Source organism: Bombus terrestris, chromosome 6 (assembly GCF_910591885.1).
Source record: "Bombus terrestris chromosome 6, iyBomTerr1.2, whole genome shotgun sequence".
NCBI lineage: Eukaryota > Metazoa > Arthropoda > Insecta > Hymenoptera > Apidae > Bombus > Bombus terrestris.
This window is the reverse complement of record NC_063274.1, coordinates 14,412,067-14,437,786: the sequence shown is the minus strand read 5'-3', so window position 1 is coordinate 14,437,786 and position 25,720 is coordinate 14,412,067. Positions and strand designations below refer to the sequence as shown.

The following is a 25,720-nucleotide window of genomic DNA, read 5'->3' as shown; positions in this document are numbered from 1 at the left end:
TAAAAGCATGCGCGTTTCCATCACGAGGCTACAGCGCCATGATACGTGGAAATACTTTACTTGAGCGCATGTTTATCCACGCTTAACCAATGGGGCCAACGTAATGTTATTACGTCATCATTGATAGAACGCGTATATATGGGAAACTTCAAAAGTGGTGAGCATAATTTTAAAAGTACTAATATCCAGGAGCTTCTAAATGGTCATATAAATATTGATGGTATAATATTCTTCCATAATCGTCGAATTTTCACGTTATCGTTGACGCAGTGTGGATATACAGGATGCTTAAAAACTGGAAAAAGATGTGTACCAAAATGATGAGAGAAATTATTTCAATTATTATCTCATTTGTTTTGCTTCCTGTATTACATATCTTTTACGAAACTTCATCATTTCAACTGCATTGATAGAAGCAGATAACAGACATGCACGTTAACCACGGAGCAGTCGTATCATCGATATAATAGCAAATATTATAATACGTAAAATAGTGATAAATTGAAAAGTGACGTTAAGTTCATCATTTACTACTCTACTGCACCTTGATCTTTTTTTATCGTTTCTCAGTCTGATACCAATGATCGAAGTGCAGTTTATAGCACATAACGAATCTAACGCTACCTTACTTTTTATCACTGCTGGGCCTGATAGCTAAGATCAAAGTGTAGCAAAACAGTAAATATTGAATTTAACGTCACTTTCCAATTCTCTTTGAATTATAACCTCTCTTTTAGATTTTTCAGCGCGTGAGTAACAAGCGCCGTTGTCAATAATCCGTTTGAAATGACCTGTAGCATCGTTCTACCAGCACTGCGTCAGTTGGTATGTGCGCAGAAGACAAATATCGAATGGTACGTAGTAACGTGGACTCGTAACTACGATCAGACCGGCTTTTACGAGCGGCTCGATATAGCCGCGCTGCGTGTGCTCAGTGTGTGGAACAAGAACGACGGATGAACGACCGTATGTTGGACGATCGCATATCTATCCCAGAACGTCACTGGAATAATTAATAAATAAAGAAACAAGACGAATTTATAAATCGAGTGATCGTGAAAGGTGTGACCGTGTCGCAACAGACATGGGATTAAAGGATTTCCGAATAATCTACGACAATCCTTGGGCGACTTATTATCCAGGACAGACTGTCAGTGGAAATATCATCGTGGTATTAAACAGTACGAAGAAGATTCGTGGTATGTTATGCATATTCGAAAGTATTGTCGAGTGACTCAGTCAGACGATCTTATTTCCGGATGAGTAATATGTGATAGTATATACTCGATTAGTAATATCTAGAGATCGACAGGTGTTTCTAAGTGTTCGAGATACGCGACATTCATATGGCTTTCTTATTGGAAATACGGCTATGTGTCGCCGGGCAGATCATGATGTGTAGTGCATTTTGCAGATTCGAGGATATATGCCGTATTAGAAAATAAGGAGAGGTAGTGACAGTAAGTACGAAGAAGTAACGAGAATTGTTTATAGTATTCTTTGTTTAGTTAGATAATTTAAACGAAGAAAGATTTGTAATTTAAATGAAAAAGGCCTTTGAAGAATTAAAGAATGACTATAAACATTTAGAAAACATTTTACATTTAGAAAAATAAGTTTTGCTCAAATTTAAGTAGCAAAGGAAAAAGTGAAATTATTTAGTATTTTCTATTAAGGAAATATTGTTAAATGATTTCCTATCTGTAAGAACTCTAAAAAGTTAAAGCGAATGTGGAACAAAGAACTATTACTTGAGTGTGGGAGAAACTATGTATAATATTAGATGCATTCTCCGTATACTGCTTATGTAGGAGCATGTTCTATTCTAAGTTTCCTTCTAATTTCGAAATGATATTCGATGTATATTGTCGAGCTCCTGTCGCCGCATTCCTGTGGAGAATATTTTTTTCTTCTTTGTGGTAAGGTGTAGTTTAATTATAGCACGACCATACACACCCGCACAGTGGAAATGAACAGTGGCGATCGGCCGTGGAACACTTGTTTTCGTCACGCTGTATTGTATTACTATATTATATATAACAATATTCTTCTAATTACTTTACTATAGCTAATATTCTATTTTAGTATTGGTACTATTTCTTTGCTGTAATATTATTTAATATCATTATTTGCTATTGTATTACAGTGTCACATATGATACGAGTATTGTTATTAATTTAATTTTTCTGAAATTTGTATATATTATTATTGCTTATTTTTGCTAATTATTTTTATGATTTTATGCCTTATCACCTTTCATTCTTGTAACATTTTTAAAACATCATGAACGTTTCTTCTATAAGCGATGCTATTTATATTTTAAATTTATGTCAGCCACATAGAAATATTATATAGGATTCTTTCGTGGTGCGATATTCTTGACATTTATTTGACGTTGATGTAATGTTTTATTAGCATCGACTTGCGGTTGGCTCGCGGTTAATTTTACACCATTATCTCATTGTTAATGGTAATTTCAAAAATGTGTCACTTTCTGTTTAAACCGAGCAATGTGAAACGCCTTAAATAATTGAAAGCATGGAGCTCTGATAATTTTGCTATTCAGAGTTATCTGAAATCGAGTTAAACGTTAGAACCATACAAGGCAATGTATACTATCACATATTATATATACATTTATATCATACACAATGAAATGGAGTAACAAAACTATTTAATTTCAATATTAAATTACATCTATATTACCTAGAGCGAAGATGTGAAGAAAGTAATAATCAGTTTTCAATGTTCACAAAAACAATACCTCAATCTTACTGATATTGTATCGGAGTACAATTATATTCAATTGTATTTAAATCAATATGTGATTTCAATTAGATAAATTTAAAAGCCATTACCGTATGCAGTATGAAACTAAGATTGATGAATTTGAACTATATGTAATTTTTCTTTATAATATAGAATGTCATATGTATACGATATTCTATAATTTATGTAAGAGAAACATCAATTGATTAATAATAATATATAACAATTTCATTATTTTTCCAGGCATATGTGTAAAAATAAAAGGTGTGGCGAACACATGTTGGACAACAGACAAACAGGATATGGATGAGAGAGGACAGTACAGAGATGGAACTCAGACGGTCACCGCACATGAAGAATACTTCGATACAAAGTATTATCTTGTTGGATCAGCTTCTGGTAAAATTTTACCTTAAATTATTTCATTGGTTAGAACTTTCATTGGAAAAAGTAATAAATTTTCTTTAGGAGGTGAAATCGAGATACAAAGCGGCGAGCATAAATTCCCGTTTCAATGTATTCTACCCATGAATTTACCCAGCAGTTTCGAATCCGATTTTGGCCACGTTCGGTATACGGTCAAAGCGACTCTGGATCGCCCTTGGAAATTCGATCAAGAAGTAAAGAGCCCCTTTACAGTAGTGTCGCCTTTTGACCTTAATCAAGAAGTAAGATCCTCGGTACGTATTCATCAGAAAATTCTCCATTCAGTGAACATTTAGTGAACGTTTCACGATTGAAATTGAAGCTACGAGTAATTGACATTCGTTAAACAGTTATGGGAACACTCAGTTCCTTAAAATCTAGCATACATTTCGAAGTAGAAAATTAAATCGAGAGTGAAAATTTTCATATTTAAAATTTATAAAAATTGCAGCAAAATTATGTTTCATAGTTTAATTTTTGCACGTACAGTTGATTTAGTAAAATTTTATTATGGTATAAAGAAACGAATACATTTTCAGGAAAAAGTGCAAGTAGAAATGAGTAAGACGTTTTGCTGCTTATGTTGCGAAACACCATCATTAACTGTTAACTATTCGTTACCAGTGAGGGGATACGTACCAGGTCAAACAATGCCAATAAAGGTGAACGTTGAAAATTTGTCAGGAGTCACTGTGGAGACTGTAAAACTCATTTTGTGTAAGGTATATACAGTTTGATGATGCTGATAAATATGCGATATCGGTGAAAATATTTCGAGATAATAATGGAATCACATGAAGTCTAGATCGTGACTTTTCGGGCTACCACACCGACCACGGATACTAAAACGGAGGAAATCGTGATAGCGGAAGTTGCTAAAGGACCCGTCGAAGGACGCGGAAATGCAGATTATGAACAGAAGCTCGATATACCTCCACTTCCTCCATCGAACTTGACGAATTGTGGAATTATTGATCTGGAATATAATCTTAAAGTCGTGGCTTGTGTTTCAGGATGGTTAGTATATGTTACCTTATATATAGGTAGAAGAATATTAGAAGAATAGGTAGAAGAATAGGTAGCAAAATATTTTATTTGCGAATTAATTAATTTTTATATACGCAAAAGTTATTAATTTGTATACTATTAATTTTACTATAAGAGAATTTTTTTTAACGTTACATGTTTCAAGTGAAATTAAATACATGCGCTATTACATTTGTGAAACATTATAAATAAATCAGTGCTATTCACTATTTGTATGATACGATGATACTATGACTCATCGAGTGATGTGCAAAGAATGGCAATTGAACGACACAATGGAAAATTGGCCCTATAAAACCGATTCTAGTTGCTCGTTAAAATGTTTTTGAATGAGTTAAAGCGGTTGATTCTATGTTAGGTACCATCGAAATTTGACGCAGAACACCCTTATATTCGTGGGCACGGTGCCATTAGTAAATTATCAAACTCCAAGTGCTCCATCGGCCGAAGGATATCCACAACCTTCAGAAATTGGATGGACAACGACAGGAATTCCACTTTCAAGCGTTGACGGAAGTCCACCATCGAATTTGTATCCTAATCTGCGTAAGAATATTTTCATGTATTTCTTATAATTATATAGTTTTAATGAATTAAACTATTATATTCTAAGAAAGGATATAGTTTAACAGTAGTTAATGTATAAAATTATATAGCTCCACCATCGTACGAAGAATCAACCAATGGTGCTAGAAGTCTGTGGGAACGTGGTGAATCCGAGTATATTTATGGTGTGTCGAATCGTTTCGCGCCAAAATATCCCGTGTTCAATTTTGCGGCGAATCAGTAAACAAGGAAATGAAATAATTTGGTGCTATGTTTTGAAAAAGAAAAGCGAAAGTTATACGCGCGTTACATATTACAGTCTGTAAAACAGATCCTAGGAGCTTTGAAAAAAATTAGGAGCTCGCGATTGTGTATGTCGTTTAAGCTGATAGCCTGAATTAAGAGTTGTTCAAGCACGTCTTGTTTAACTTTTTTTAAAACAGAAGGGTGCGGGCAAAATAATTAACCAAAGCAAATCCCAAGAAAATAATTATTTAAAGCATAAGAATGACAGTATAATTTAATTTATGTAATTTCTCATTAGGGATATTACTTTTTAATTGAGATGCGGGTTAGTTATATACCACTAATGTCAAACATTGTAATTAGTTTTGAAGGTTGCATTTCTGCAACGAAGAAATCGTTCTGATTAATTAAGGCGCACAATTAGAAAATACTCAAAATGCAAAAAAAATACTATGCATATTTTTCTATGATATTTTTCGTAGGAGTGACTACAATCTAAAGCAATATTTAATATTTTTAAACTGCCGATACAAGAACATTTAGCTTTTATGATAATTTGTTCGAGTCACATTTTTATATGTATTTAATTATATGCTATCATTAGTTATATCAATATATTGTGTATAATGAAGATACAAATCCCTAAATTTGTATTTGTATCTATCTTGTTGTTAATAAAACGTTCTTTTTCATATATTTACGATATTTAATTATATACTGTTGAATTATATTAACTGTTATTAAGGGATAATTGCTCTCATCTGGTATTGCCTATATATAAGTACAGGGTTGACTTTATATGCCAAATTGATTAAACGTTATAATGTTACTGAATTATTACAAAAAATTCTACATAAGTAAATAGAATGCAATTAGGATACAATCGTTTACTGTGCAGGCATTAGTTTCCATTCTACGATAAATATCTTCATTAATTTGATATTTATAAGTATACTACAACACTTGATTAAGTCTTATTTCATATTATCTTTTCATATAATAAAGTAATCAATTTTAGAGATAAATAAATATCTCCTCTCTATAATTCTTGTCCTTCGTGTGTTATTATTTTTATTATTCTATCAATAAAATTATATTTAATATTTAATAAAATGTACGAGTAAAACATTTCGGAAATGTTATATACTATTGCATGCTCAATAGATTACAGTTACTTTCATCTCATTTCTGACCTTACTTTTCAGTCTTGTACTTTAATAAAGTCCCAGTTACTCAACCTTGTCTGTGCAGGAATGTTCTTACCTACTGCAGTTACGGTAGACGCGTAAATGTCTGTCCGAGAATTAAACGAATAACTCTCTCCAATAAATTAAAATCAATTTCTTAAATTAAAAATGAATTAAACAAATGAAATGAATTTCTTCAAATAATTGTAAATTAATCAAAATTTTTAACGAACTAAAATTTCCCGTTCTATTGACGCTTTTCATGCGATTATAATTACTTAAAATCTTAAGTTTCAGTATATGTAAACTATAATAGTATATAGCAATTTATCAATTAAATTAGCCGATTACTTTTTTTGTTCATGAATCTAATTCCATCGAAAAATGAATAATATAACTGTGTTAAAAAATAAAAACGCTTTATATCTTATTCTCTGGTCACGACATGGGCGTTCAGGGTGTCTATTGATTTCATGTTAATCGTGTTTTGCGGAAAGATCTCTATCGGTAACTTCGTCATATCGAGGAATGATTCGTCACACACGGTATTTCTTATCTATTTGCTGCATCTAGACAATGCATGACTCGATATCGTGCTGCTACATTTTTATTGCGGAACGGATCCTATCAGTGGCACAACGTTAAATTCGATTCACGGGGTCGCCTTATTTTTTAAGTTTCAACTTTAAATCGATAGAACCGCTGCGTTTCCCCTTTGATTTTATAGCGGAATTACGTATTATTTAAATTGAAATGAAACACCGGAGAGCTTGCAGAAAATAATCTTTGTCGCTAACAATACAATTATTATTTGCAATTTTTCATTTGAAATGAACTCAAAAAGATTTTCTCGTATTCACAGTAATGAGATTGGCTCTTAATACTTGTTCTTAATGAATCTGTATAAATATTCTCGATTTCTCTCGTCAACTGACCGCTACTATCCCGTCCACTCCTCTCGGCTCACTAAGCCTTGATTTGCTAACTGGCCGCGAACTCTCAGAAGTATGATGCATAGCTTTCAACTCATAATATAATATATAAAAATAAGGAAATAAAAATGTTTCCTTATTTAAAACTAGTAATCAAACAAAATAATTTCATTCGCGTTTTTTCTTCGCATATCAATTATTTTAATTCTTCACTGAATTTTCGTTCATTATTTTTAGAAACAACTTTAATTGCTTTATAAGTATATACAAATATTTTTGCAGAAATTCATATAGTACTGTTCATGAATGGACGGACCTTCGATTGGACCAGAGAAATTTGAATAGAAATGATATCGAGTACGGTTACACCAAACTTAAATTCCTTATTAACTCTTATATGCTAGTATAGCTAACATATCCCCAGATCTTTCCTACTTTTGTTCCTTCTAAATTAGAACGAAAAATATTTTGTCGTATAGCACGAAAGAACTTTCTTTTATTTATAGCGCACTTGCATGGCGTGAAGATTTGCGAAAGTTCTAATATAACAGAAATTTTGTATATCTTATATACAAAAGCTAGGAAAATTGAGACAGAATCAGAATTGCACGTCTAGTTCGATGAACAGTAGTGACAAAAAGTATTTGTGCATACCCTTATTTCCTAATGACACATTTTTTTTGCAGTCACATGAAAATACTATTGTACGAAATGACATGTGCTCGAACTTAACTAATTGCTATATAAATGTTCTACTAAATACAATGGTGTAGAGATACTTTTCGTAGCCACTGTAGGAACACAAAGGGTTAAGTTAATGGAACTATATTCCTATTGTACGTGGATCGAACAGAAGCTCCGTTGATTCGAGTGTTAACGAGGTCTCCTCGTCTGATATCGTGCAAGAGTCAAACATCGACGTATCGCGGTCACAGACGTATCACGTTTCAATTCTACTCGTGTATAATACATAACTACGTATTGCGATGTTCAATATACCGCATAAGTGTTAACCTCTAGTTGGACAAATGAGGCGTTAAATTTTAACTAATTTTAGCCTACCGCTGAACCATAATCTATTGTTACGTAAGTTACATTCGAAACGTTGTCGCTAATTAAAGCATCGTGGTTTATAATTGAACGTGTCGGAACGGTGTCCAGCTCGACTCGTCGATGCTCTAATTTAGCCGGTTAAATTTCCATATTTGGAATTTATAGAGGCTCAGTGGAATGACGTATTATCGCTATTCCACGTTCGATATCGTTGGACATGCAATAGCAAATTTCTAAGGCGTGGCAACGATTACTCTCGATCGAGGTAATTACATATTGCTACACAAATATGCCCAGGTATTTTGATATTTTGTCGTGTTTACACGATTATGGTACCGGAGATTGCTAAGTAAGAGACCCGCTGTGTTGTGATTTACATGTTTCAAATTGATTTAAACGTGAATGAAGTATAGTATTTTAACTCCTTTTTGGCAACGACACTGATAATATGAAAATTTTAGATTATAAGCTTTCACACGATCATTATTAAGATGACATATCTGCGGTTTGTTTACTAATTGAGAACACATTTGTGATTGTTTGTGGGCGAAGTTCGATTTTAAAACAAGTATGGAAAAATGTAAGCCCTGAAACATACCGGAAAATTAAGTGGCCGTCTAAGGCTGATCGATTACGTGGAAGTATCACTGGGACGGTTTTGCGTCCTTGAGAGTAGCAAATGAAATATTCGTAGACTATGGTCTAACTTTTGTGCGGATGTTCAACTAGCAATGATAGTATGGATTACGATAGAGGTAGGCTAATTTTCGTCCAGTTGTTTGAAAATTTTCATTATGAAGAATCATTGCGTGGGGCACACGTGTCTTTAACCGACAACCGTAAAAATATGACCATTCGGATGATAATTTAATTGCAATAGTAATTCTTTTATGTTTGAAAATAATATTTCAATTTGCATGATAATTCTTTTTACGATCGTGCGATTGAATATTGCAAGATTGAAGTTTAGAATTAACATATTAATTTATGTATTCTCTCCTTTTTAATATATATATACTTTTATTTATTATGTATTAAATATTATATTATAAAGTATAATGTAATGCGTATAAAATAATATATCAATCGTGTTGAAATTCTTCACCAATTAATCATTCTGATGGTTTCATATTAATTTCCTTACTCGAAGTAATGAATAGATAATAAAATGCATCTTATTTGAGCATATATGTAAATATGTATGTACTCGCTATCGTGTCATTTTGCAGTTATTTGTAATTCGTATGGAACGAAACAAGTGCAGTAGATGAGTAGGTAAGCAATTTGAATTGGAAAGTATAAAGTGGTAGGTACGTAATGTGTGTAAAATTTCTATGAAATGGATATACAGCAATCAAAATTTAAAGTTTTTTGCGATTATAATTATTGTATAGTACAGATTTAATCATTTTTATAAATTTAGAGAGGAACTTTTATCTGTTTCTACCAATTATGATATTCGAAACTAAAAAAATTTATAAAATGTAAAAAAATTGTAAAAAGGAAGATGTAAAAAATTATTAATAAAATTAATTGAAAATAATAAAATTTTGTCACTGTATGTTAAAAAATGCTACTATACTCATATAAGAAAAACTACAATTTTCCAACGTTTAATATTTTAAAGATTTCAACACAATAAATTATCCTTACTGATATTAAATTTAGTAGCTTGAAAGCCTTAGCATACAAAATTAGTCCATTAAAAAGTCATTATCACTCAGAGTATGCCATGTTTCTTTCATCCCTTCATCGTTTCACTTTCCTAAATTGTTCAGGAACTTGATCCTCTAATTTATTTTGAATGGTGTATTTTCCTTTCTCTACCGTGTTATTTGACATAAAATGAACGGATAGTCTAGCTTATTCGTAATTAGCCATCTGACCAGCCACACATGTTTGTATAAAATACAGTTCCCTTTCTAAATTCTTCTAAGTTAATTATATATTTTTTTTGTTTTGTTGTGTTTTATATTTAGCTATAATATATTTCAATTTATTGAATTTTATAAACAAAATAGTAAATAGTAAACTAGTACAAATTGTCATTGTTTGGCTTTTTTAGATAACCAAAGATCTTAAAAATGGTCGATCTAGATTTTGTCTATAATAACGTAAATAGATATAGAATATTTTATCTATTACATTCAATTACACGTTGACCGGATAACTTCAATTACTCTAATAAAAATTATTACAAAATACACGACTATCACATTATGTATATATATTTTTTATACTAACAGTTACGTTACACCCCATTGTAAAAAAAATATTAAATTATAAAAAGTTTCGATTTTAGACATATTGTTTGACCTTTACCAAATATGGGAGCGCATACAAGTCAGATGCCAGGCTAGTTTTTAGCTTCTACAAATCGGATCGAGATAAAATATACCCTATTTTCTTTCCTAAAAATTAAGCTCTACATCAGAGAAAACTCCATCAAAATCCGTTCAAAGTAATTCTTACCTTTAGTAGTTTTAACAAGCAGTGATACGAATATAAACGAACAGACAAAAATTGCAATGATTAGCTTTTTGGACTCCATAACTTATGGCTGTACCTGAATGACTGATATTTTATGTTGTTTATTCAATGTATAAACATAACCCTTCTACTGTTTTATTACGTGTGTAGATTGTATAGATTAATTTTGAAGTTCAAAGTCACAGAATAAGCCAACTTTTGTTTACGATAGCCTGGTAAGATTCCAAGCGTTACAGTTGGCGCGCCTGCTTAATGAGTCGAGGGCACGATGCGCGTGAACGTATGCGCGATGGATGGAGGCGCGCGTGTACGCCTCCTGTCAGAGCTGTCCGTCCGTAACGCCGCAGGACGAGTTGTCTCCGTAGAAAAGCCGCCTATGGTGGTAGTGGTAGCTCGCGAGTTTCTCGAGGGACCATTTTTTTTCTACATTGCCCTACAGCTTTTCGCGCACAATCGATAGTCAAAGCGTGTGTGTCTCACGCGCCACGGTGTATACACGTGTACGCGAATGGATCGTTGGTACACGTGCCTATCATCGTAGACAGGTGCAGATCCACGGTGGTTTCCTCTCCATTCTCGGTTTGCTGTCATAATTTTGTGCAAGCAAGTGAACAATGAACAATTCTTGGTTAGCAAGCGCAGGAATCGATGCGACCAGGACGTCTCGAGGAATCCTCGTCCACATATCTTCGAATGCATTGGTGATCTGATGATTGGTAATATGTGATCTGGATGACAGTTTGTTTCTCCGTATTATCTCTCTCTTGATACATATCTCATTCTTCTGGGCTGTTGTCATAACAGGTAAGCATTTATTTTTGTATTATTAGGCGTGTGATCGTTGATGTGCTTTTGTTTTGGGTTCCTCTTTGATAGTAAATTCGACTTACGATGTAAAGTTATGTTATATTTTTTTGTTAGAAAATTTTAATGAGCTCACTAGTTGAGAAGCAATACAACCTAAAAACGAGGGATATTTATACATGATAATGATGTTAAAGAGTTGTTATACAGATGTTAAAGAGATTCTTTTGTATTGATTGCTACACAGTGAAAGGAATAAATAATTCGAATAATTAAAAATTTATAAATTCTTGCATTTTGGTGATGCAATTGAGAAACAATATTGGAAACGATACGACGTTAAAAACAATTTCACTGAACAATGTCAGCTAATTAATCAAATGTTAAGAAAGAAAAAGAAGTGTAGCTCATGTTTTTTTACGATGACACTTTTATCGAATACCTTGAACATTTTTACGATATTGGATACTTGAGCGACCGATAAAATTACTCGAGTACGTGATCTTTTAATTATTTTTTTCATCTTCGCTGAAAATATCGTATGTTTATTATAAAACGATGAAATCGTGTTCGTTACAAACATGTAAAACATGTTTACTTACTACATGTAGGTAAAATAGTATGCTAAAAATATTGAAATGCATGATTTAAATTCTTTGCCCAATCATCTATGACAACTAATTGAAAAATACAAATTATTATGTTGATCATAAAACAGAAATTAATTCACATCATTAAATCGCTAGAATACAAAGGTTATTGATAAAACCATATGTACTCTGAAATATTTATCTCATTATCGTAACAATTTATTAATGCCCTAATGTTTTTAAAAAAGTATGTCGCGAATTCTTAATTTCGTCCTCGAGTGAAATCTATGTCTGCCTTGCGTTTGATCCTGATCACTTGTACTTACTTAATTACCCATTCCGTTTAATACAATTTCTTTTATTTCGCGTATTATCTATAATATTAAGTATTCGGTGAATTACCTTTAGTTTCTCATTAGATCAAGTGTCAAGGTAAGAAATACATTTTCTAGCGTGTTTTCGGTGATTTATTCGCGTAGTCGATAATTGACGCGGGTGAGTAACCCAAAGGTTAGCGTTTCGTGAGTAATCGGGGTCGAAGTTCAGAGCACATGCTAGCTTATGCGAGCTCGATATATTTATGAAATTTCATTATGCTAATTATTAGTACGAAAACAGGCAATGTAACGAATTAATATACGCGTGAAGTAATAAGATCAATGGTATCTTCTGCACGCAGTGTTCTATTTAAACAACATTTTCGTAGATTAGCGAGGAACATCAATGATTCGTCGAAAATAAACATGTAACTTCGACGCCATAAGCGGCAGAAGATCTTCTATTTCGTTGAAAATTATTTTCGTTGATTTCTATATATGATGTAACATTATAGAAACGACGAATAATTATATGCATGGCAGGAATTTTTCCGAAGATAGAACAAGAATATTATAATTAACAAGAATTAAAAAATTTGAAATTATTACGAAAGTTATATTACATGTAAATTATAGCGTTTTGTTGATTAATTGATTACCTGTATGTTAATTCTCTTAATATCTTATTATTATATATGGATATATTGGCGATATTTAATGAGCCATTCATTTAAATCATTTCTGATTCTATGGAAAAGGACCCAATGTTATTTCTACCGAGAATTACTTGTACATAATTGAAATTTAAATTTTGTTGCTCGCTGTTCACTTTCATCCAGTTAAAGCACGACGACATCACATTTACATCATTGATAGACCGAGTATTTCGCGCATGTACATACGTAGCTTGTTTTTCGTGTCACGTTCTCATTGTTCCGCGAAATACGCCATCGCGAATTGAGCCTATTTTTCGGAGAGTGGGCTAACATTGAAACGAGTACATATTTTTGTTTGTGTGAAGCGACACGGAAGTAGTTGATTACCGCGTGTTGCAACTATCTATTTGCAGTTGGTCGAATTTTGTTGATAGCGGAAAATCTAGTGGGAAAGCGAGATCTTTGCTGAGGATACAATTTTTATTTTTTTAGAATATTTTCGAATAAACGTTTTTGTTTATTTTCAATTTGAAACGATTTGCCACTTTACAGCGAGATTGTAAAATCCATCAGTAAACCAAGTAATCGTGTTTTTGCTGTCAGGATGAAGGAATTGATAGACATATGGGCACATACGGACTTAGAACTGAACGGGCAATCCTGGAATGAAATTTTTAATAAATAGTCTACTATGTTTGTACCTTATATATGTATACTAATAAATATTTGCATTTTTCTTATTTGCAAATCAAATGCCGTTAATTATGTGTTGTTATTTTCTCTCATGATGTGAGATTTTAAAACAGAAATGGGTCTGCACCCCTAAGACATTATTCGATGGTCGTTGAATGATTTAATTTTCATGTAAATTTCAGCCATCAAAATTCATTTAATATTTATATGCTTCATCTCGTACTCACAAACAATATTGCAATATGTTTTTACATTTTGATGAACACTAATAATGCTGTAGATGTATTGTAATGCTGTAGAAACGGTATTAAATCGTCATACATCTGTTTCTATACTTCTCATCATTATTCGTATAAAACAATAACAATTTTACACAATATGTGCACATTCGTATATATACGTTATGTGAATGATTTTTCAGAGAATCGTAGGATGAATATTGCCCTGACATAATACGCACTATACTCGATCCTAATACGGCGTAAAGCTTTTATTCGATTGACTTCTTAGCCAAAGTTGCCGATTTTATAAAGTTTCCAAGATGGTGCGACAATGAAACGTAAATAAAAGCATACCTGACTGAGTACAACTACTTGTTATCGTTGAATGACTTTAGCACGATTTAGTACCGACATTTATGCCATTTTCTTCTACGTTGGAAAAATATCGATCCTCCTTAAATTATTTAATGACACCCTATGTGACTCACAGTGATTACCTCTGGGTAATTTGCTTAATTATGTATCGATTTATGCTCGCTATTCTACATCTGTGTAGTATGCAACTGTTACTACTGTTCTGACCTATATACATATATATTCTGATTATTATCCTGACAGTATCTGAATACGTATCGACGTTCAAAAGAGTTTCTTTTATTATATAATATTATATAATAACATTTATTAATGTTATATAATGACATAGAATTATTCGAAGATTATTAGGATCAATTTCTAGGTTTACGATTTTGGATATTTATTTGATTCTCCGATTAATATTTTACCGTCAAGGTTCTATTGAAAACAACGAGGTTCTGGTGCCTTCAAGATACAACACGCGGAAATGTGATTTTGGACCATCTTTCTTTAGGAATATATATATAATGTCATATTTTGTTTATACTAGATTTATTTTCACGGAAACGAGCTTATACGCTACGACGAAGATATATTAATTCAGATGATTTTAAGTTTCACCAAAAATTTCATTGTTTCGAAATTGACACTTATTTTGTAACGATATAGCTGTAATCGAAGACCAAATATATTTTCTCTCTTACGTTTTCTAGTTATCCTTCTGTCTTCGTACTTCTTTTATCTATAGATGGACGTCTCTAACGGATAAGGAACATGAAGTAGGTGTGTAGAATAGTAGATACAATCTGTACATGTTGAAGTCATCAACACAGCGCTTGGAAGCGAAAATTAGGTCAAATAGAATATCAGCAAGTTGTTCGAACACTATTTGTACCATCGGTTTAAGCGTACAATGATTATAATTGTTTATACATTCAATTTTATTGTATCGAATAGAAAATACGCTCTTTACTATTGCTTTGGTAACAGCGTGACGTACTCTATCTATAGTGTACACTTTTTAGCAGCATGGAGTATTATAATTCTACTTTATATACATGGGACTTAGGGCCAAAGAGATGCAAGTGCAATAACGTTATTTTCATATATTCGATAATTCGTAACACATTTGAATTTCAAACTCGATTTCCTCGATATCAGAAAAATATCATTTGCATCCCTTTGGCTTTGGGTAGCACATATTTCTTGCAAGATTACGGTTTTTAATCATTCCGATGATATTTTAACCTTTAAATCGTAACATTAACTTTACGGGTTTAGATTCGTTGTTTCTTCAATTACAATAATAATTAAAGCTTTTTGACCGCGTGACCTAATACTGTCTACTTGTTAATTTATTTATCCCGAATATTTTGCAGTTGTGGACAGCTGTACTTTATCAATATCGGATGGGAATAAATCAAAAAAAGGAATGGAAGTTCGATGTGGAAACATTTATAACGAAACTGTTAATCTTCATGATGATTTTATCTTATTTTATGGAGACGACGGATTAAGATCAGAACGCTATACTAAATTTAAATGTCACAACGGATTAACTATTTATATTTTTATTTCTGTCTAAAATATTTGTCCCGTTATTCGTATTTCTCCTGCAGAATTTTTCACTTCAACTTCAATATTGAAGTTCATTCTTCTTGATGCAGGAGAAGACCCACGCTTGCGATTAACCGTGACTTATAAAAGCTGCCTTTTAAAGGAGGGAGACTCGCGATGAATTAAAATTATAACGTGAAAAGAGCACGTGCAGAGTAAACGACGATACCGGACAAGAAGTGTTATAACTACGCCGTCAGCCAAAAGATTCATGTCATTTGCATAATTGCGCCAATATTTAATCTTCCGTTACGTTTCCTGTTCACTGAAACTTGTCGACTGTATGGATCTTAAGGGCAATTACGAATTGTTTCTGCTCGCTTCCTTCCTAGATAATAAATAGCGAGCAACTTTTTCAATTAATTAAAAAATTCTTCATTCTTCTGAACATCTATGTTCCATGAATTGCATAGTGATCTTCTCATGTCCTTTAAGAAATTACTCTGGTAATTACTCTGGTTGACTTTTAAGTGGGAATGTTTTTCAGTTAACTTGTAAAATTCTTATTTTTCTTTCCTTAACATTTTCGTGCTTCGTCCATTCAGTTATCCCAGTGCTGAACTAGAAACTTTCAAAATTTCAATTTCATTTTCGCGTTCCTCTGAGTCCTTCGAACTGCGCACTGACCTTAAATTTTCTATTTCAATATCACAAAATCGTTTGAACCCATTTTTACCTATGAATAAAGATTTTTAACTTTTGATCGGACGGTATATGATCTCGCTTTAACAAAGAGGATCTCGTCCGTTTAACGAAGAGCAATGATTTTGAGCTTCGCCGATTTTACGAACTTAAATAGTCCAGTAAAGCTTGATTCACACTAGCGATCACGGTATGGTCAGATCGCATCAAATCAAGTGCCGATTAAAATCGTTCAGACGTGATCCGATGAGAGCATTCGCGATGGACGATTCGGTCAAGTCAAATGAAAATCTGTTGACCGTGGCTTGTCGATTTGCTGACGATTAAGACCACGGTCGACAGTCGAAAACGAACACGAAGAACGTGATTAAATTTATACGAAATTGCAACGTGATTTCCAGTCCATGACCTCAGTCGCGAAAAATATCGTGACACACTCGACAAAATGAAACTTTGGATCGAAATACGGAAGAAATTTCAAAAAGAATCAAAATCTCAAGAATTAAAAATTTCCAAAAGAAAAAAAAAAATGAAATAGACTTGGATTGAATGTGATTGTGTCTGATCTTTTAATGCGAATGCTTAAGAAAAATCTTAGATTTTTGATTGATCGTGATCTAACCGTACGTTTAACCGCTAGTGTGAATCAGGCTTTATTCTTTCGTTCGCTGTGAAAATCAGGTGAACGGAGAGCAACGTAATTTTTCTTCTTTTCACTCGCGTTTGCTGGTATTCTTCGATCTATACCTCTTCCTTGAAAGTCCCGCTGGGCTATGATAAAAGCCCTGACGTCTGTCTTCGTTTGAAAAACGAATCGTTTAGCACAGTTACATAGCATATTGCTCCCAGAAGAGCGATGCTGCCTGAGAAATGTCTGCTTTTTGACAAGGTCAAATATCCTATTTTGTGTCCGACGTTAAATCGTGTCTGCTTCTATTCGCTTTTGAAAATCATTGGTGAAAATTTTCTAGATATTTTCAAACTGTTTATTGATAATTCCAATTAACGAGTGTTATTGTCAATAGCAATAATAATCTTTTTTCTATTGCACGAAATTATACAATTTAAATTGTACAGTTGGTACTCGAACTGCGGACGCTTTCATTGTAAATAAAAAGATATAAAAAGTGGTATTATGTAGTGTATCCTGCTATGTGGAGTTATTATATACACAGTGTCTTATAATACCCAGTGTAAATATTTCGTGATCACGTTTGATTGCAAGCAAATACAAATAACGTATATGTATATGAATTTCAAGAGTAAACTGTCAAACTGTTTTCAATGCAAATGTTTTGCGGCTGGTTATCAACGATAACTGTTTAAGCAGTTTCAGATCGTTTAGGAACTGCGCGGTTCGAATTTTCGAATCACGCGTTAAATGGAAAGTCACGTATTTTGTTTTGTCAAGCCTTAAACTGAACTTGACACGTGTCTAACAACAATTTGGTCGCTGACTGCGTGATTCTGTCGATAAAGTCCAGGAGAGAATTTCAGTCACTGTATAAAATATATAAATTTTGTTCAGTAACTTTGTTAGCAGTTATTTAATGCTCAACTTGTTTTTCATTGTCTCCTTTAAAATATGTAAATATATGCGAGATTATCTAGCAGTTTCAAATTTATTTTCCAGTTGTCATCCGAAATAATGAATTTTTACTATGCCAGTTTATTGTGGTAAACGGAGCAACATCATAGAAAGTAGTTTGTTACGGTAAAAGTAGATATTTAAACTTGATCTTTTGTTTCGAGACCTTATCAAAACTTTGATAAATAGAAGATTGCAGTTAGATTTGTTTTCTGCAGCTAAAATTGTTAAAAGATTGGGGAAGATTTGAGAAGAAAGTGAAAATTATTTAAAGTATGTTACTATACGTTATTATGTAATTAATTAATCAATTGTAAAATTATCCATTATTCGATCAAACGTTTTCAAAGCCTGAGAAAAAGAAAGCATGATTTTGACCAAACAATATTTGACAACATCCATAAAGTGGCAAATTGAATTCTATTTTACATGTTAGATTATTTCGCGGAACGAGTAGCGAGTGAAAGAGCGTGCAAGTATGAAATTCAGGATGGGACGACTTTATCGGTGTCGTCTTCTTGGATAGGAGTTTCTCCAGTTCCTGAAAATATAATCTACAGGATTCAGTGAAACGTCAGTCGAAGTTGTAGAAGCTTTTATAAATTCACTAGCCGGCAGTCAGTAACTTTTGTACCGCTTTGCCTACCAAAGTTCCCATTATACCTCCTCTTCCATTGTGGATCCTCTTCTCAATTTCGTGTTCAAAATTCAAGATGCTGAATCGATTCTAATATCCTTTCGTTCGCGAAACCACGATGACGTGAGATAAGTAATTTCATTAAAAGTATATCATTTACGGCGCCGCGGTAGTAGATTTATGTAAAAGTATACTTTTATAAATCTTTCCGAGGCACGATACGCTAAATTCTATTGCCAATAGATTTCTCAGCGAATTACACAAAGGAATTTATCAAAACAGATTGTTAGTCTATCTGGTACGACGTGCAGGAATTTTCCCTGTAAGAAGTATGAATTAACGTTATTTCTACGAAAGGAACGCGGTTTATAATATTCGATATTGGAAAAATAATATTCCCTTTAAACAATATCTGTATCATTTTATTAATAATACTTAAAGAGATACATATTCAATTTTTCTTTAATTTATTTTATATTGCACTTTTACCCTATATCTTATACTTTCAATTTTTCCACTGTAACGTTAAATTACAAATTATTATAGAAGGTCAATTTCCTCGAGATTTTGATTACTTTTCATTTCACGGGAAGGCTATGAAAATATCGTGAACGAATATTAGACATTCTATACGAAATAACGTTAATTATTTTTCTGAAATATAAAAGTTTCGTTATAGAATCAGGCTGAGTATATATCGGTTTCAAGAACTGGCTAATGTTAGCAGTTCTGATACGTTGAACAGATAAACATGACCGATCGAAAAGTCGGTTGGTCATCAAGGTTATAGTCATCTTTCATCTATTTAACTCGATTTATACGTGCCAGTTATTACACACAGCTAAAATATCGTGTCTGCTGAACAATGAGATTAGACTTGATTGAGAATTACAATATAATAGCCACACATATAATACATACATATATATATATATCACTCGTTATCATTAACGACGCTTATCTTACGTGTGTATCGTTTTTATTAGGAAAATTGCATAAAATTGCTTTGTTGTTGATTTCTAAGATGCAAAGTATTTACTCTTTGATGTCGGTTCAGAAATAACGTACAATTTTCCTGCTGTAATTGAAATTATGTAATGCAACGAATAATGACATTAACGAGAATAATTTTGAAGCAAGTTGATTCGTTAATTTTAATTTCGTTGATGTTGCCTTTAGAAATGTTTTGTCGTCGCGTTTTTTAAACTTCGTGTTTCTTGCTTCGTGTTTAACGCCGTCTTAGCATTTGCAAGGACAATGAATAAGAACCATGAATAATTCAAACATGTTCAGAACACTTCGATAGCAATTGTGTCCATACAAAATTCAAGGATTTCCTTTGCCAAGCTTCTGAATTAAGAGATATATTTGCAGCGATGGTTACTCGAGATAAAGCAAGCGTTCACTGACTGACTTATAACACTATCTTACATAGTGAGTTAGAGGTGTTTTACATAATTGCATGTTTTCATTCATTCGCAGTTTAAATATATTTATTCCTATATGAACGCGTGTTTGGTTTCATTCATACTTTTATATCGTACTTTTCTAGTATACATAAAATGTTATTTACAATTGTCCATAATTTAAATTCCAGAACGAATACAAAATTGATGCTTATATTTAGTGATTAGGATCTACATTTTAATTCCATCCAAATCGAAAAATATTTCTTTACTATTAGTAATAGAAGAAAATCCTTGTTACGTCAGATTAAATATTTTTCTATTAAAAATAGAAAGTATTTAGCGTTCCGTGTGTTATATATATTAATTAATATATATTAATCAATATAATTAATATAGTTAATATATAAATTATCATATATAACACATGAAGCGCTAAATACTTTCTACTTTTGATATAAAATATTTAATCTGACATAATAACGATTCACTTATACACATATATATATTAAAGTTTGAAAAATTGTTTCATTCCTTTAACCCATGAAAGGCTAAGCATTAATCATAATTTACAAATACTTCAGTTTCTCTCGATTTTATCAAATTGTATAGTCCAAATGGAAGACACAGTGACGTAAGAAACATTAGTCGAATCCTTGGAATTTCCTTTTAGTGCCGAAATATTAAAAAGCAGAATTCAATAACGTAAATTGATTGGCAAATAAATCGTCAATAAAATATCGCGTGAACGCAACGTTGGGTTATTATCACTGATGGCTTAAGGATAATGACCAATACAGGTAGTAATGGTGATACGTAGTATTTCATCTCATACTTCGGCCAAGAAGTAGCAACTTAGTCACGATAATTATAAACAAAATTTGTATTTCAACCGTAAACAGTATTTATCGGTTTGAGTCTATAAAAGTAAATCTTTCGAGATAAATTAGTTTAATATAAAAATTAATTAATATTACTTTATTAAAAAATGTATTAATAGAGGACTATCTTCCTTTCCGCAAATAGTTAGATTTCATGTGCAATCATTAATTTGTCACTCGATAATTGCCGGATAGTTGGCCATTTAATTAACGGAAATCGGGTATGTTTTGTAAAGCTGCATCCATGTCGGAATAAACACCAGCTAATAATCGATACTTTTAAAACCGCGACAATACATTCTCCCTCGTTTTCCCCTTTCTCCACATGCACCCGATAAAAAGTACATCTGGTTAATACATTTCTTTCTATCCCTTGACGGAGATAAAAGAAGTTAAATCCGTAAGCAAATCTGAAGCGACCTGAATAGAAAATACGATTAGAGAAGGAAGGGGATCATTTAGCATGACGACTCCACATCGATCATTGATAGACGTCGATATAAATCTTGGGTAGTATAGTTATTTACTGGATAGCAAGGGAAGGGCAGCTTGTCACGAAACGTTTTCAGTCAACGATGTTTCGTATTCTGTTTCCTAAGCATCAATTTTCAATGAGCGATTTCAAGATATATTGGTCAAGTCTTTTCCTTAGCGAACTGAATACACACACAGCAAACGGAATATGTAATTTTCGTAAATGTATAATTCGTGTAAGTTAGCCAAGTTACTTGAATTTTTAATTCAAAATTCAAAAGAAAATCTATGATAAAGCTTTGTCATCCGGAGATTTAATTTCTGAGAAAGTCGAGCTCCGAAATTCATTGCTTGTCTATGTAAAAAATGTTATTCTGTATTTTCTTCTTATTTTAGTCGCTGCTAAGATAGTCGCATTATACGTAGCATGGTAAATCGATTTGTAGATGAAAGGAGAAGCGATGACTAGATGTTTAATGTTCCTAATGTACTTCGCTAACGATCCCGTGCTGCGCGTAGCAAATGGTTTCCTCTTCGAGCACATCACGGTTGAAGGGTTAAGATTATGGGGATTATGGTCTGATTGAGTGGCGTTTGAAATTGTTCTGTCATGGATGCTAGACACATAGTAATAACGTCTCGTATCGATGATACGTACTGATATAAATTATCTGATTATTGCGTTACGGTATTAATAAACAATAGGTGGCAATGTAGGTCGAAAGGTATTCAGACAGTTATGATCGTCTTGGTGGTGTCTTCTTGTTCTTTTTTTCTAGTAATTTTGCATTTCGAGTTTATGATAAAATCATTAATTTCGTAAACTATGCTTACGTCAAATAGATTATGCTACATGTGAAATATTTTACGTTAGAGCGAAATACTTGTACAAGGTATAAGATTTGTGTAAACTGTACATTATCAAATTTGTAGGTCATCAGAATCTGTAGAATGTAAAAGCTGCGGAAAATAGGATTTATTAAATCCGAAGCTAAAACAGAATCAGGATTTTATGGACTACAGATTTCATAGGTCGTAGGATTTATAGGTTACAGGATCTGTATATCAGATTAGAAAACTTTTAGAATGTCGAATTTATTATAGCTGTTATAATTTTCTGTTGTTAAACGTGTTATAGGGTGGAAATCGATTACGTAAATGGAGATGATGATACCTGCTAAATTTACGCTATAACGACTCTATTTTTGTCAACTCCACACGGTATTGATCATTTCCATGAAATGTCACAATATCTGGTTTGTTAATGTGCCATCGATTATGAAATATCTTTCGCGCGTTCGTTATTGCAACGTTTTGCGCTCTGTTAATCACCGCATTGCACGCTTTCTCGTTATAATATCATGTAATTATCCAAAGATTATATAATTTTCATTTTCTATCGTATCGATTAAAGAATTTGTGAACAATCTTTGGGATTTGATAATTCGAAGTAGTAAGTAACTTAAAGTAAAAGGTAGAGATTTAAAAGCAATTAATTTACTGTATCGTATAGTTAAGCTGTTCATTGACGTCCGAGCAGATAAAATTGAAGAAACTGTCGTATCGTTATATGCAAATGTATAGAATTCATTATTACCTGAAGAGATAAAACTGTAGAGGTTGTAGTAGCTAAACATACCTGTTAATCTTTATGTCTAACGTGCACTTAGAAAGTTTATGATCCTTCGTAGAAGACGAATACAAGAAACATATTGGATTGCTAAAGTAAAAAATATTTTTCATCTGAGTTTCGTTCATTTAAAATTGTACCACTCTATCGACGAGTCTAAAGACGGCGGTTGTGTATGAAGAAATGTCGGAAACGTGGAATAAAATATTTTCGTGCAATGCTGAATCATATATGACGAAATAGGGCAGTAAATATAATATCATAAAAAATTAATAGCTATAATAGGTGATATTATGTAATAGAATAAACATATAATGGAATAGAAGACATTTGCGACAATTCATAAAGTAGTAAAATTATCATGCACATAAATATTTAGTATCGTGTATATGTTCTTGCAGGAATCTCGAGGTATGTTCGTTTAATAATTTGCAACACAATTTTTTATTGCCTTTGCTCCTATAATAGATAAGTCCCCGATAAGAAAAACTATTCTCTTGATGTATCGCAAAGTTAGATATTCTTTTATATCACTTATTGTCAGTGGGCGATTAAATAACTGACACGAAATGGCTATTTCCATCATTGGTTACACGTTATTTCTGCATTTTATATTCTATATTTTTTAAATATGTTTTAGCCACGTAGGTTATTTATTTTAGAATGAAATTTTAAACCATTAAACTGGAATAAAAATGGAACCATTAAATGATCTACAAGGTGTTCCATATAACCAGGGCAAACTATAACGCTGAAACAGTGAAAGATAGGACAAAATTTCATTAGACATAGCAGTTTTATGCGTCACCTGTACCTTTGGTGCAATATTCTTTTATGGCGTACAGATTGTTGGAAAGAAGCTTTATATCCCTTTTTTTTCGCTTAAAAGCGCGTATTTTCTGAATAAAAATAGTTTTTAAAATTAATTATATCCTTTACATTATCGCTGGTCACATAATAAGACTGTTGCACCTAATAAAATAATTTATCAGATTGGAAAGATTTATCGACCTTTTCCTCTTTTAAAAGCGAATTTTAATCGAGTAGTTTTAGTCTATATGGAAGAATGGGTTGGTCAGTGAATTGTCCTAGAATTTCGAAGTTCACGAGTTCGTTAAATGTCAAGTCGCTTGCTATTTGAGGTCTCCATTATTTTTCTGACGATGTATTGATCGATGCTATGTGGTCGTAACAGATTTGATTATTAATTATTGATTATTGTATCGATTCAAAGTGTAGGCATAATATGTTTTTAATAAATATCATGCACATGCTATTTGTTTTATATTCTGTCTATTTAATTCTGGTAATACGAAAAAACAAATATTTCCCGATCCACTTAAGTAGATATATAATATGCTTAAATAAGATTACAAAATATAATATAGTATTATATAACATAATATAATATAATATAATATAATATAACATAATATAATATAATATAATATAATATAATATAATATAATATAATATAATATAATATAATATAATATAATATAATATAATATAAAGTATAATATAAAATGCATAAAAACATTGGCCTCTCGTTGGAAGGAACAAATTTCCGTATAATTATACCTGTTAGTGAAAATAATAATTTTTGTTCGTTAGTTAATGGGTCAGAATACCTCTACTGCTATTTTTCCAGTTAATATCTCTTCCCTTACATTTCACTTCAAATAATGAGCATAGTTAACATTTAAATAAATGTCGTAAAAAATTAGACGAACCTCTGAGAATATATTTAGTTTACTTTCAAGATTAAAAACTTCGTAGCCCGTTAATATCGTGGTCCTATGAGGTTCCCGAAATTAAGGATAATATGATTACATAATTTCGTTAAGCGCGTAATAGGAAGACGGAAGCGCGAGATACGTCACGGTTCAGCGTGATTTTAATCTAAAAGTCCATCAAACGTTGATTGCAAAAAATGTGACTTTGACGCTGTATTGTTGAACTCTGCGCGAGAAGATCTCAACAAAGAACTTTGTGAAAACGGAAGGTATGAATCCCGTACGCAAGTCAAGTGAATGCTTGTCTCGGAGTCAGTGTAACAAGAGGGACATAAGTAGATCGTTATCCTCCCATTCTCATTATTTTAGATACAGTTAATGACATACAGCAACCTCCATAATTATTCAAGTGATAGCTGATTCGAATCTAACTGCAGTCAGGCACGTTACTTTTTGTAACGTACTGTTTAACGTAGTTCTTATTTGATAAATTCCGGCATCTTTATGTTCTACTTAGAAGGGAAATTTTACTTTAACATTTTCCATTCTGTAGTTTTAGTTTTAATCTTGTTTTTTTTAATTTCATACCAGGCTAGTGTTTACAAAATGCTTAATTACTGTATAAATCATTGTTAGTGGCTTCTTCATTGAGGAGTTATTTTATATTTCAAATTCAATTTCAACGTAGTTCTTTCACAGTATCGCGTATTTGATGAAAGTCATTGTCGCACGATTGGAAGCAGTTTCCTGCTGGTTATTTAGAGTTTCTTAAGAG

General features: G+C 32.3%; 2 protein-coding genes across 4 annotated transcripts in view; both read left to right on the top strand.

The window, feature by feature from the left end:
* The first annotated feature begins 578 nt into the window (after positions 1-578).
* Positions 579-5,730, top strand: LOC100643805 (arrestin domain-containing protein 17). Of its 2 annotated transcripts, none has more exons than XM_003396189.4 (7): positions 579-1,199; positions 3,013-3,168; positions 3,238-3,449; positions 3,735-3,917; positions 4,001-4,212; positions 4,601-4,788; positions 4,899-5,730. In XM_003396189.4, exons 1-7 carry the CDS (start codon positions 1,085-1,087, stop codon positions 5,030-5,032), a joined length of 1,200 nt encoding a protein of 399 aa, XP_003396237.1. In that variant the 5' UTR covers positions 579-1,084; the 3' UTR covers positions 5,033-5,730. The 2 variants fall into 2 exon arrangements, with proteins under 2 accessions (XP_003396237.1, XP_012165035.1); XM_012309645.3 differs by lacking the exon at positions 579-1,199 and adding an exon at positions 1,239-1,460.
* Positions 5,731-11,019: 5,289 nt separating this feature from the next.
* The window catches only part of LOC100646827 (potassium voltage-gated channel subfamily KQT member 1), a 164,070-nt gene continuing 149,369 nt past the window's right edge, over positions 11,020-25,720 (top strand). The window contains exon 1 of one of the 2 annotated variants that reach the window (XM_048406929.1): positions 11,020-11,500. The gene's annotated coding sequence lies outside the window, so the exon portion shown is untranslated. The remainder of the gene's footprint in view (positions 11,501-25,720) is intronic. The other variant, XM_048406930.1, reaches the window with a different exon arrangement.